Source organism: Hipposideros armiger, unplaced genomic scaffold (genome assembly GCF_001890085.2).
Source record: "Hipposideros armiger isolate ML-2016 unplaced genomic scaffold, ASM189008v1 scaffold_74, whole genome shotgun sequence".
NCBI classification, from domain to species: Eukaryota; Metazoa; Chordata; class Mammalia; order Chiroptera; family Hipposideridae; genus Hipposideros; species Hipposideros armiger.
Window position 1 is genome coordinate 3,293,366 of NW_017731424.1, and position 14,343 is coordinate 3,307,708.

The 14,343-nt window shown below is 35.1% G+C and overlaps 1 protein-coding gene across 1 annotated transcript in view; it reads left to right on the forward strand.

Annotated features, from left to right (window-relative positions):
* WDR11 (WD repeat domain 11) overlaps positions 1–14,343 on the forward strand; it is a 62,512-nt gene that overhangs the window by 20,009 nt on the left and 28,160 nt on the right. The window contains exons 5-10 of the mRNA XM_019642914.1: positions 1,551–1,716; positions 2,131–2,245; positions 3,124–3,319; positions 3,603–3,706; positions 6,942–7,118; positions 9,639–9,723. Coding sequence (XP_019498459.1) covers positions 1,551–1,716; positions 2,131–2,245; positions 3,124–3,319; positions 3,603–3,706; positions 6,942–7,118; positions 9,639–9,723 — 843 coding nt within the window. The remainder of the gene's footprint in view (positions 1–1,550; positions 1,717–2,130; positions 2,246–3,123; positions 3,320–3,602; positions 3,707–6,941; positions 7,119–9,638; positions 9,724–14,343) is intronic.

The following is a 14,343-nucleotide window of genomic DNA, read 5'->3' on the forward strand; positions in this document are numbered from 1 at the left end:
AAAAAAAAAAAAGAATTAATAGATACAATAAGTACTTAACATAGCGGCTAATACTTGGTAAGTATTCATTTGGTAAGTGCTACTAGCTATTGTTCACATCAGAAGGCACCTGAATAAAATTTTATTTTAAGTAACTAATTTTATGCATTAGAAATAGATTTCTGTCTTTTTCCTAGGGCTATGATTGTTCTTATAGTTTTATTGCTTTGGCAGTTTCTTAGCATTTATGTTAAAAGAGCCTTTATTTTTAATATGCTAAGATTATTCTATCTAGACTTTGTGGGTAATTACCTACACATAGTGGCAAAATACAAATTGCTGTACATTCTGAATTTATATGTAAATATCATTTTTAAATATTAAACCATAGGCTGGGTAAGTTCATTAATTTATCCTCCACTCTATGCTGAAATAATTTTAAGATTGCTTCTTAAATATCTTAAGAGAACTTGCTATTCATTTTTCATTGATTCTGTCTCATAAATAAATATTTTGTAGTCTGAATAGTTTTTTACAAGTTATGATTTATATGTTACATTTTTCTCAAATGAATCATACGTTCATCTTGAGTTTGGGGGAAATGAATTATTAATTCCTTCAAATAGAACTGCTCTAGGTACTTTCACATACATTATTTCATGTAATACTACTACAGTCCTGGGTAGCAGTACTGTTCTCATTTTATAAATGAGGAAGTTGAGTCCCACAGTGTTTTAAATGTTACCCAATTCACCCACCCAGGAAATGACAGAACCAAGATTTTAATGCTGTCCAAATCCTTCTTTCTAGTCTTCTAATCTAACTTTATTTTAAATTTCAAAACCTTTTGATAAAATTATTATGTTGAAAAAGTAATTGTATGTCTGTTTCTATTGGAATATATTTAATATAAAAAGGTAATTAAATATATGCAATAATCACAAATTACTAAAATGATTTTTGAGATTCTTTAACAGTCTTTTACAATCCTCATATAGTTTTATGTTTTAGTTACACAGAAGAAAATGCTGTGATAAGTGAATAAAATACCCTACTTTGTTTCAAAAAAGATTTGAAACAGCTCAAAAGTAAATGAAGGCAGAATGGAGGAAGTGACTTGCCCAAGGCCATTGACCCCTGATCCAGTGGCCTTAATTACTCTAAAAGATTTTGTTTTAACCCTGAGTCTCGATTTCAGCAGTCTGTTTAGTACTTCTCATTGCAAAATGAAAATAAAACTACTATTTTGTGAATGCCAGTATAGCATTGTCACTTACCATGTTATATCACAGACTTAATCTTACACTTTATTTTAAATTTTTCAAAAATTTGGAAACACATCTCTGTCCATTCTACACAACACTATTTCATAATTTGGATTTTGGCACATAGTAGAAGTCTTAAGTTTTAGATACCAGCTCCTGTTGGTCATTTCAGGAAAAAGTTGTACATTCTCATTGACAATTGTTATGTGGAAAGTACAACATTCTATTATTTATTAGCTTTTTCTGATTTGAATAAAGTCTTTGACTCATTTCTTGATGCCTAAAGTAAATGTTTCCTTTTTTCAGTGCTGAATTCATAACTCTCAATGATTGCCTTCAGTTGGCATACCTGCCTTCCAAAAGGAATCACATGTTGTTACTCTATCCTCGAGAGATTTTAATCCTTGACCTTGAGGTGAATCAAACAGTGGGTGTGGTTGCAATAGAACGAACAGGAGTTCCATTTCTTCAGGTATCTACAATTTATAAATTACATCCCAAAGGTTGATTATGAAAGTTATATAGAGAAAAACTATAATCTTGCAAAAGTCCTCTGTTTGACTTTCTCTTTTCTATTGATTTAAAGATTAACAGTGTTGTTCTACATTCCTTATTTTTCTACACTTTTGGTTGGTTTGATTACCCTAGAAATTCTTCTGACTGATCTGAAGATATTTACTGAGCTATTTAAGTTATATGGATAAAGACAGAATTTTTTATGATTATAAATGGATTTCTTTTTAATGTTTAATTTTAAAGCTTGGGGATGATATGGTATGTTTTGGTTTTCTTTGCCCATATTCTCTAAATATGAGTTTATGAGTTTTACAGTATATACTCTTTACTCCATTGTGATTTTAAAAATACATAAATCATCTATCTAAAGGTAATACCCTGCTTTCAACGTGATGGTTTATTTTGCCTACATGAAAATGGTTGTATAACTCTGCGTGTTCGAAGATCTTATAATAATATTTTCACCACTTCAAATGAGGAACCAGGTAAGTTTATATTTCACAATAATGTTAATTATATTTTTTTTCAGAATTGTTTTATAAAGCTTCAAGTGGTAAATACCAGCCAAATCATAGTTAATGATAATCTTGGCTTTGAGAAAGTAGAATGTGGCTATAATGTGGTGTTTAAAAACCACAAACCCAAGAATAATCTCATGGTGTTATACAAGTACACCTCCTGTGTACAACAAAAAAAGTAGTATTTTGTAATTCCTTGATTATTTCCACCAGCCAAGTAGATGTTATCTTTTGTGAATTTTTCTTTAGCACAAGTTCAAATTACATGTACATTTATTATTATAACCCCTTGACTTTTCCTCCACGTTAGGAATTTCCACTGTACAATGACATAGGTTAATAAGTCTCCGGGTCATTCAGTTGTCAGTTTCATTCAGTCTTATTTGGAGAATAAAAATAATGTTTTCAAACAATGTACTATGTAACGGTGAAAATGATTTTTTACATTTTGTAAAGCACAGTTATTTTCAGGCTTATATATATATATATAGGCTATTGTGAATTAAGATGGTCTGTAATGCACTGTTCATTATTTAATCATATCACTGTTGATCATTTTTCAAAGCATTTTCTTTATTTTAAAAATATTAAAATATAAGCTATTTTGATTATTGTTGTTATTTTGTATTTTAAACTTGGCGCAGATAGCCATTAAGGAAACTGTCTTTATATGCTGAAGAAATTAGTAGTAATAATTATAAAAAGGGAAGCCATTCTTGACAAATGTTGCATTAGTAAAGGAATGATATCCTGTTTAGTTGAGGTTTTATTTAAATTAAAACAAGTATTCGTAATATCATTATGGTTGCTTTCTGATATTTACAAGAAAACAATACTATGTTAAGACCTAGATCCTGTCCAGGAGCTTACCTATGACTTACGAAGCCAGTGTGATGCAATCAGGGTGACAAAAACTGTCCGTCCCTTCAGTATGGTATGTTGTCCTGTCAATGAGAATGCCGCTGCCCTCATCGTGAGTGATGGAAGGGTCATGATATGGGAACTGAAGTCTGCAGTTTGTAATCGAAATTCACGGAACAGGTAAATCAGTCAATATGATCATTTGTTTGTTTTCCGTCTCCTCTTTTTTAGAACTTACCAGAATCATATAAAAATAGCAGGGACTTTTTCTATAAAAATATTTTTAGAGTGGTAATTAAGACTTTAGATTATTAGGGAATTATGTAAACCTACTAGAGATATCTCATCTATGGCTCAGAAAAATAGATACAATGCATGATCTGAAGTTAGTCATTTGTTAGTTACTAATATGTGATGCAGGTTATTAATATGTAAAAACCATCTGATTATTTTGTCTTTGCAGTAGTTCTGGTGTGTCACCTTTATATTCACCAGTGTCTTTCTGTGGAATTCCTGTAGGAATGCTACAGAGTAAACTCCCAGACCTCTCCTTAGATAACATGATTGGTAAGCTTTTGTTTTGTTCTCTAACTTTCATGTTAGGTATTCTTTTTGATGGGCAAAATTAATAGTCACTGATTTGCAATTATAAAGTCAAAGTTAGTACTTGAGAAAACTAAAATGGAGAGAGCACAGAGCCTTGTACATTCTTGATGTGCAATAAATATTTATTGAAGGAATAATAAAGTAACTGAGCAGTCTTAGAAAAACTTCTTTTAACTTTTTGACATACGTTTTCTTGTTTACATATCGGGGATTCTTACTTTCAACAAACATTTATTTGCAGATAAAATATTGCTTCCAAATTACTCATTTATTATAGGACCAGTATGTATTAAAGGAAGAGTGAGGATTTGTCATTTCAAATATTATACAACTAAAATTTGTAAATATGCCAAGCAGTTTTGACTTCTAATTTTTTTTTTTAATTGTGGCTGTGGTTTGTAAAGGATTTTCTGTGTCATTATTTATTCTTCCATAATGTTACTGAAAATTGGTATTTAGTAGGTTGTTTTGTTTAAATGATAGATGATACACTAGGAAGAGCATTACCTTATTAATCTTAATTGGAGATGACATTTATTGGGTGCTTAATAACTATGTTAAATGCTGTGCAAAATGTTCTGCATATTACCTCAAACAATCCTGCAAGGTAAGTAATATTATTATTTCCATTTTATGTATGTGGGAACTGAGACCCAGAGAGATTTTAAAAAACTTACTCAGAACCAGACAACCAGTAAGTGCAAGAGCCAAAAGGGAAACCCGTCCACTGCGGCCTGGACCCTCCAGGCCTGGCTGCGCCAGTAAGATCTTAGGCAAGACCTGACCTTCCCAGGCCTTGATTTTCGCATGATTCCTGTAAGTTGTAAAACCCTTTGGCTCAATGATACTTTTATATTTAAAATTCTTTCTCTTTACCTTCCAGACATAAATCCATATAAGGAAGTTTAGACGCATACTTGTCTTGCAAAATACATTTTATCCGTAACACATTTTCTGAGTTAACTGACCTTGTCTGCATTTAATATAAAATATTAAATTGAAAAGAATTGTAAGCACACCTGCACAGCACTAATCAGTAATATAAGAGGATAAAATGCTATGCTGTGTAAGTTATCTGAGTGATAGCATTTTTTTAAGAGACAAAAGGATATAGATTGTTCTTGACAATGTAGTTTATTTAAAAGTATTGAGTAAAATAAGGCTTTATTACTTGAAAACATTTTCATTAAAACTTTTAATTAAACTTTTAATTTGAAATTCACTGTGTACTCAGTGATCATTGAAAGTAATTCAGTTAAATACAGAGGCTTGATTTATATTCATTGGGTAAAAGCTGCTGCTTATTAAGACCTGCCCTACCTTGTGCATTGCCTCTACGGAAGGTGCTTGAAGAAAAATACAGCCNAGTGATATATTATTTCTGCCTTTGTCCCTTTCTCCTTCTTTCCCCCACCCAAGCAGAGTAGGAATCAGAAATATCACCATTATACTCTTTATCTCCACTAATTTTAAAAGGAAGAGGGAAAAAAGTTGTCCTAGGTTAGGGATGCAAATGATATAGCAGTGGAAGGATCCTCTGAGCCTACATTACCAGGCTTTGGGGTTGATGTCATTGGGCATGGAGTGAAATGGTATTTTTCAGACATAAAAGAGGAGCATATGTTCTTTACTATCAAAGAGAGCAATTATCCAGTGTGTTCAATATTCTGTCTTCCATATTGGCCAAGACAGATGCTTCAGAGAATGCAGTAAAATCCATTGACATACTTAATTCACATTTGTCCCAACCCCACCTAGTCATCCATCCTTGCCTTGATTATTAAACATTTATGTTCTCAAGATAGTTTACAGATTTAAATTAATTAATCCCTCTTCTTCCAAGATGGTTACCTTCTGCCTTTCTTCATCTGTGAGCTCCTGTACTGACTCATTGTCACCTGGTGCCTGGTTGACCTTATACTTATGGCAGTTTAAAACTCCTACACCACCCATCATTTATAGAGGACCAGGAAATGTGCTAGGCATTAAGAAGAAAGGAAGGTTGGGATTCTTTCCCCCCTCTGGGAAGAGTTCTAAGTCTACTGGAGTGTATTTATTCTCCTATATTATAGTTGCCTAAAAATGTGTTATGTCTTCCCAGCTAGACAGACATATCTTCAGATAACAATAATGTAGGGTATAAATATTGAAATAGGACTGAACAGCACAGAAGGGTGATTTCTCAACACTTTCATTGATATCTCATTGGCCAGAATCTAGTCTCATGGCCTGATCTATTATAGTTGTAAGGGAATCCGGGATNTTCTCAGGAGTCAGCTCCAAGCTACTGAGGGTTGATAAACATGGTACCTACCTGTTGAGCTTCCCATTCCTTTAGACCCCATCTTTTGTTACCAAAGGCTGATGATATCAATTGTATGGCTGGTGCAGAGGGATCCTTCTATGTGGATTAAATTGATGGCCATTTTTTTCTGTATGTCTTACGGGTTTTAAAATAACATTATCATTAAAACAATTTTATAGCCTCAAAAGCTTACAGTCAGTCCCATCACCCACTCTTAGTAATTATTTACATTTTCCCTTTCACAGTGTATGTATGTGACTATACATATATACACACATATTCATTATTATGTATTTTTGACAACTTAATCTCAGTAGTCAATAGTGGTTTATAGGAAGTTACAGTTTATATGTAATGCATAATATTTATTAATATATATTTTATATTTATTTTACATATTTACATAAAAAGTAATTATAAAACTTAAATTTTGTAACTGCATGGACACATTAAGATTTCTCATTAGAAATCTAAATGAGTTCTTTGAGCCTGTTATTTGTGATTACCAGTTTTATGTGCACTTGATAAAGTGCACTGAAAGTTTCCCTTTAGAACGGCGGTAAGATGGGGGTGCTGCAGCATCCCCCTCCCCGGAAGCTGCCCTCTGGGGTGCTAATGCCAGGAATTTGAGCCGAAGACAAAGGTCACTGAATTCTGGATAGCAACAGCCTGGAGTGGTCTGTCTTTTGAGCTGTCAGACAATGCGGTTTAAATCCTACAGCCAGGCACAGCCATCGTACAGGCACAGCCCCTAGGGCGCTTCGTTACACCTTCTAGACTGGAACATACTCTTTGAGGCCTGAAAGAGTGTTTCCACTGCAAAGTGTTTTTAGATTTTTAAGATCAGCATACATTATAATTAGTATATTGGTATTTCTGATTACAAATCAGGGCAGAGTGCAATTGCTGGGGAAGAACATCCCAAGGGCCCTGTTCTGCAGGAAGTGCACCTCAAATTCCTGCTAACAGGACTGTTCTCAGGACTGCCCTCGCCGCAGTTTACTCTCCGCATGTGCCCGCCGCTGACCACAAAAAACATCAAGATGTATCAGCCACTGCTTGCTGTAGGTGAGTGTGGGACCTGTTCCTTTTTAAATTCTTCACACATGTTTTACATTGCATTAATAGAAGACATTTAAGTTTGCTGGTTATGAGAAAATCCTTCTTTCTGTTTGAGAATAAAGAGGAAGGGGCTAAGTGAAATCCTGTAAATACTCATCTTAAAATATTTTCCTTCTTTTTTTTCTGTCTTTTAAATCCACCCATCTTTTTACTTACTTATTTTTAATCACAATGATAATCCGTCCACCTGACACAGAGTGATAGAGACCCTGACACTGCGAGTACCTCTGAAATGTCGGGAGGATAGTCCTCGTGTGATGCTAAACCTGGACTCCTTGTCTCTTTTTGGACCACTGCTGGCTCTTCCTGTGCATGTCATTTTGTATTGGGTTTTTGGTACTGATAAATGGTCATAGTTGATAGTTTAATAACAGCAGTGTTCATTTGCTACAAGTTATTTATTTAGAATTGTTTAAGGTGTCTATGATCTCTATAAACTAAGGTTTGCCTCCTGGGTTGAAATTGCATATTTTTATGTTGTAGATAGAAAAATTGGTCTGGGTTTCAGTTTGCTGTCACATTAATTTCATAATAATGTGAGTAACCTAACTTCCTTTATAGAAAAAAACAAATTAAAATTTGCTATTAAGTATGGACAGTTAAAATGCATTACTCTAAAATTTCAAAAAATAGTATATTTGTTTGAAATTATCAACATTATTTTTTATAGATGTTATTTGTTGGCTTCTGGCTTTCTCCACAGGTCTGTAAACATATGATTTGTGAGTTTTTTGTTTTTTCTTTCTAAAATGAAAACCTGACCACATTTATTTTATTGCTAGCATGTCTCAGTTAGCGTAAATGGCTGACTTGTGAGTACTAAAGGCTCATTTGAATATTACCATTTGACATATTCTTTTTTTTTTCCGATTTTTTTTCATTAATATTTTCTGACAGTCATTTGAATTTTAAAGTTCAGTAGTCTGTGTGTACATATGTCCAGATTTATATAAATGCAGATGAATGTTTAAGTTTTGCTTTAGAAGCTGCTGATTCATGTTAAACTTCTTATAGAGATTTTAATTAGATTTGTCAATGTACAATGTATGTACAGTGTCAATATACCTAATTTGTTTTTTAGGATTTTGTCAATTTCTTGGAGAAAGTTACTTTTTGCGATAGCTAGATAATAGCTAATTCAGGAGCTGAGATTTTTATTGTGGAATAAGCTGTATTGCACTTGTATATAGTGAATATCAAGTCATTTATTGAGTTTAGTGTAATAACAAAGTAAAAGCAAAAAATATAAAATTGTTTTTGCAGAGTTTGTTCAGCTGTCGAGTTACTTCTTGTGGTGCCCCATAGTATTAGATCATAGGGTCAGCATCATCAGAACTTGCAGAATGTAGAAATCATTTGATTATTATAAAGATCTGTTAACTGAAAAGTTTTAATAATTCTTGAGATATTTTCTCAGTACTAGAAGGTATTGTGAAATAGATGATAAATGTAAACAAGTATAATATTGTGTTATTCTACAGTAGTTTTACAAAAAATTTCTGAAGCTCTATTCAGCAAGTAACCTAAAAATTGGAATTTGCCTACCATTTTTACTTCTATTATTATTATCATTACATTTACTATTTTTACGTTCTGTTGCTTTGTATAAATTCATTAATCCTTTTAAGTTATGTGCAGTGAGAAAGCGATTGTCCAACTAATTATACTGTTCATTTTTCTTGCTTATTGTATAAAAACATTTTAAGGACTGAAACATTACTTTCTCAAGTAATGGCCATGTCCCTTGTAATTAAGTTTTAGATACAGTACCGAGATCAGAAAAAGATTGAAGCAAAAAAATACAAACCGTAATTACAGTAATAACAGTAATAATCACATACTACTTGTGTGTCAGGTACTGCACTGTTTCACATATGTCTTCTCATTTAATCTCCAGCAAATGGATTTTCTGTTAAAGGGATAAAAACACAGCATTAATGTGGGCCAGGAAGTTGTAAGAGTCTAGGCCAGGGCTTCAACTCAGGCTCCTTTAACTGCAGAAATCCAGTTAACCATTGTAATTTACCATCTCTTTGTGATTTACTTAATATAAAAGACAAATTAGAAATAAAATCTTTGTAAAGAAAACTAGAGAAGTCTAGTAAGAGTTAGGTTGCCTTTTTGAGGGCCAACTATCGTAAACGTTCTAAAGTTCAAAAAAGTATAAACTCCCATGTGTAAAGAAGCTTAGGAAAGTGCTTCTTTAAACTTTATGTGCATTGAATTAGATTTTGAAGTCTTTCTGTGGAATCTATTGCTTGATTTAGGTAAGATTTCAGGTCACAGCAGAGAAGGCTCATTTTTGATAAGTGGGGAAGCAAAGAAATTCAGTCTTTTGTAACACATAGCTTTGGTCCCTTTCATAAAGATAAATATTGTGAAGTGATTAAAATCTTGAGAAAAGCCTTGTTGGAAAGGTCTGGACCTCCCCTAGGTAAATGCTCTTCTATTACGTCATTTTGATAGGTACGGGGAACGGTTCTGTCCTGGTGTACCACCTTACCAGCGGGTTGCTGCACAAGGAGTTAAGTGTCCACTCGTGTGAAGTCAGGTGAGTCTGTCATTGTGTCCGTGACATCACCAATGTACAGAAGACCAAAAAAAAGTTCTTACAGACTTTTCTGCATTGAATATTCTTCAGTGGTGATTATTTGACTGAAAACTTTGGATAATAAATATTCATGTCCAACTAATGGCTATGCTAATCAAGGATGAGGACTAATTGTTTGCTTTATGTAAAGGACGTTATGCAGTGCATAATTTTTTCTCACTTTTATTGCTGCATCTTATTTATTTCTCCTAAGGTCCAGGCTATTTTCTTACTGAAAGTCACTGGCTTTCCTGTTCGGGTTTATTTAGTTTGTTTTTCATTTCTGTCAAGATCCCTCAGTAGGACTGCTCATGAAAAATTTGAATAAAGACGTTTTTATTATTAATTCCATTTATTTCTTTGTTTAAGCACCGTTGGGAAAGGACCAAAGCTGTATGGCATTAGTTTTTCATTTTCAGAGGTGATCTGTTTTATGAGTACTGGTGTTTGCCAAGATTTGTGAGGGAGGGCTAATTAAAATGACATAAAAATGCCTCTTGGTTTCTATTTTTAAAAGTACATACCTATCTGCTCCATCATGTTATTTTGCTCATCATATGGCTGTTTTCCCTTTTTTGCCCTAGCAAGGATGGATTGTGAAGTTCCACATGTATAATATAGTTATTAAATTGCCAGTAATTTTTGATGATCTTTTAACAAAAGTATAAGTAAGTCCAATTTCTGTCCTCTGTGCATTATATAAGTATAGGTCTCAGGTATACATTAAAATTCTTAGTGAACCTTAAAGAACACATTATTCTGAGGAAATGCATTTTCTGAACGGGGAAGGGTTAACCTTTTAAGTGTCATAACTGCTCACTGTGATGGAAGTTTCTGAGAAGCTTGCATTGCCTGTTCTTTCAGGCTCATTGTTTTGTGGTGCAGCCTGGGTGACTATTTAGGCCACCTCATGTTGTGCCCCTTTAGTTGTCTCCCTAAATACATTTAAATGGAGTCATCTCAGTTTCAGAAGTGTTAGGCTTTGGGGGTACAGGGACACATGTCTCTATTTGCACCCTTTCAGGCTGCCCATCTTCCTTCTCTTCTTCCTGTAGTCCCTGTTGCCACTGCTGAGATCTTCTCTCTTTCTTTCTTTCTTTTTTTTTTTCAGCTGAGCCATCCTGCCACCTTTTGGCAGCTCGGTGGCAGCTCAGCTCAGGCTGGGCTCAAACCGCTGTTGCTCAGAGCTCGCACTCTTGATCTTTCTTTCTTTCTTGTCTACTTTTCTTCTCTTGATATTTCCTTTCACTCTTGTCTTTTGTATGTATTTCCTTTTATAGCTAACACCAACCAATCAAAACTCTACATTTCCTCAGTACTTGTTCTAAGGATTATGTTAAATATTAATACTTTGCTTGCATCATTTCATTGACTCTCCGCTACAGTTCTGTGCAGTAGGCACTATTATTACTCCCAATTATAGAAGAAGAAACCGAGTATTATAGCGTATTAGAATCTGTGAAAAGTTAGATGCAATTCAGCCTAGGTCTTTTAGGCTTAGGAACTGAGCTCTTATGGTTATGTGGTAGATCTCCAGCTAAAAAATACACATAGATTAGTAGGAAGCATTTTGACAATAAGATAAAAATTTGACTAAAACAGGATTCATGTTAAGAATTTGATACATGCTTCTGGAAAATCAAGCACATTTTCATTTTTTCCTGGACACTGAAATCTTTAATAAAGACACAATAGCTAGTTTATCAGTGAGCTATTCAAATTTTTAAGTAAGATTTGTTATCCTGTCTCAGTTAGGTCATAGATGTCACTAAATACATGACTTACATGTGCTATAATAATATTTCTTATTGAGTAACACTGAGAGTATAAAGTGTTACTTGGGATACCAAATAACTCTTAAAGGATATACTACTCAGACAGGCTGGTATTATGAATGATCACACAAATATGCTCCACTTTTTTATATGAATTTTTCCTTTTAATTGCCATTTTGAAGATAATTCACCTTTTATTTCCAGAGCTGGTACCCCAGAAGATGCTAAAATTCTTCTGTCTTTGTATTTCAATTAATGCAATTATAGTATTATAATTTAAAAGCCATTATGGAAATTTCACAGATGTGTCATAAAAACTGCTGAACTATTTAGCAACAAACCCAATACATTCTAGGTATTCACATGCAAATTACAAGCCAACTTTTAGAAAGTTGTTTTTCTACCTTGTACTGAGTGTGTTTTAAAACCACTTACTTAATCTTAGGCACTTGAATCTTATGCACACATATGGTCAGGGACTGCGTAACTGCAGACAGTTGCATCTGTGTGGTTTTTTTAAAAACCATGACATTTTAACTAGTTATGCTTTTACAAGCAAGTATTGAGCATCTTCTGTGTGCCTGCAAACAAAATATCTTTGAGGCTTATCATCTGTTGGAAGATACTGAGACATAAATGAAGTGGAGTGGTACAAACAGGTTTTCTTAGATGATTAGATTTCTTAGATTATTAGTCTGTGTCTTTGTCCGGTAGACTAAATTTATGATAATATTGTCCAGTACTATTTTCAGTATCAAAAATTATTAGAACAGTAGTTTATATGGATATCAGAACATCGATTGATTTCAGTATTGCTTTGAGTAAATTGGGTGATTCGTGGAAAGTAAAGTGATGTCTATTTTGCCTGTAAGCTTGCAGAAGTTCGTTTTACATACTGGTCGAACTTCAAGGCCTTTCAGAAAGTGTGTGCTCCCCCAGCCACCCAGCGCTGAGACGCAGCCTCTGAGCAGCTGCAGTGGAGGTCAGCAGGCCCATCTTGGGAAGCTGTAGGAGTCAGCCCCAAACACCCGCTGATAAGGTTACAGTTGTTCAGTAGTAAGAATCCTACAAAACAAACCTAGATAAAGTTGGAAAAAGAGCTGCTCCTCTTACAAGCTTTTTATAGAGCTCAGTGTGTCATTTAAACCTAAGTAATAGTTTTCTAATCCTGAGAGCACTGGTGTTTGGCTGTGTTTGACAAGAGAGTTTTCATTCTTTTCTTCTGAGAAATAATCCCCTCCTTATCTAATCTACTTTTAAGTGCCACCTGATTTTGATTTTCTCCAGTTATCAGTAGGCATCGGATGTGCAAGCTGCTGCTGGAATCTGCTCAAAGGGAACATGCTCCTGGTGCTAGATGACAAATAAGCAGCCACCCCATGGTCTATGACATCCTGAGCACGGGGCTATCTTATAAAGGGTGGGAAAAGCACTTCCTGAATACGTGTGGCACTAATAAACACAAGGAAGAGTACTAGGCTGTTCCCGAAATTATTTAAGAGTTTACTGAGTGCCCGTCATGTGCCTGGCGAGGCATGGCATGCACCTCCCTCCAGAGAGAGTAAAACATACTCATAGTGCCGTGTGACTCAGCCAGTCCCACTGTCCCCTCTGCTGGTCAGGCTTTCTGGCAAAGCGCATTTGCCCCCTGGGTATCAGCTTAAAGGTTCTCCAGGAAGCCCTGCTGGCCCCTGAGACCAGACTTCATGTGACTCTCACCAGGTCCCATTGGACTTTGCAGCACTGTCTTGTAATCGGTTCTGCAAAGTGTATTTGCATAATGTTTCTTTTCTGCTAGGTGATAAGCTCCAGGACAGAGGTTATACCTGTCTCGTTCACAGCTGTATCCCCAGTGTCTCGTATAGTCACTAGCAGATGTGTTTTTAAAAAGGACTGAAGAATGGGGGGACTGGAATTCTTAGTGTCCGGAGATAGTGGCATTACTGCGCTGGCACATAAGTGGTTCACACCGCCAGCAGCAGGACTTGAGAGTGTGTCCTAAGGTTTCTTAAGGTCTGATTGCAGCCATCAGTTAGAGCGAGAGCAGAAGAAGTGGAAATGATTCTTCTTTCCTTTTAGTCACACTGAGTCGAAAACTTAATGAATACTGTTACGGATCAGGGGGAAAAGAGAAACATGAGACAAAGGGACTTTTCCAGTGAATAATTAACCAAATTATATTGTATTCACTATAGGTGTGGTTTTAGCTTAGTAAACGGGGAGGCCTCATGAAGAAAATAGGGCTTCCCTTAGATTTTGACACCAGAGTAATGATGATGATGAGTGCTAATGCATACAGTGCTTGTTCTGGGCCAGGCCTCCTTTTTGCACTTGCTGTTACTATCCCTGCATAACAGATGAGGAAACAGGTGTAGGGAGACCAGCTGGAGCCCCAACTTGCACTTACATAGTGTTTGAGGAAGGGAAGAGAGAGGTATTCCAGCCTTGGAAACTCTCAAGAGGACTCTGTTTTAAGCAGCCTGATTTGAGTGTTTTAACACAATTTTACATTTAAAGAGTTATAATCCTTGATGACTAAAGCAATTCCTGCTGTTGCAAATATTATTTTCAGTTCACTTGGGATTATCTTTGTCCCTCTGAGAAAAGACAAGTAGGTGGATGGATGCACAAGGGTCAGTGAGGAAGTTACTCTAGTGAAAATAGCAGACAAGAGTCATATGATTGAGAGGTGAGTTTCGTCAGATAGGATGAGACACATGGCTGGATGGCCTTGAAAGCAACTTAGAGAAGTTTGGATGTGATGCACGAAGCCATTGTACCTTCTTGGGCAAACGAGAGAGGTGTT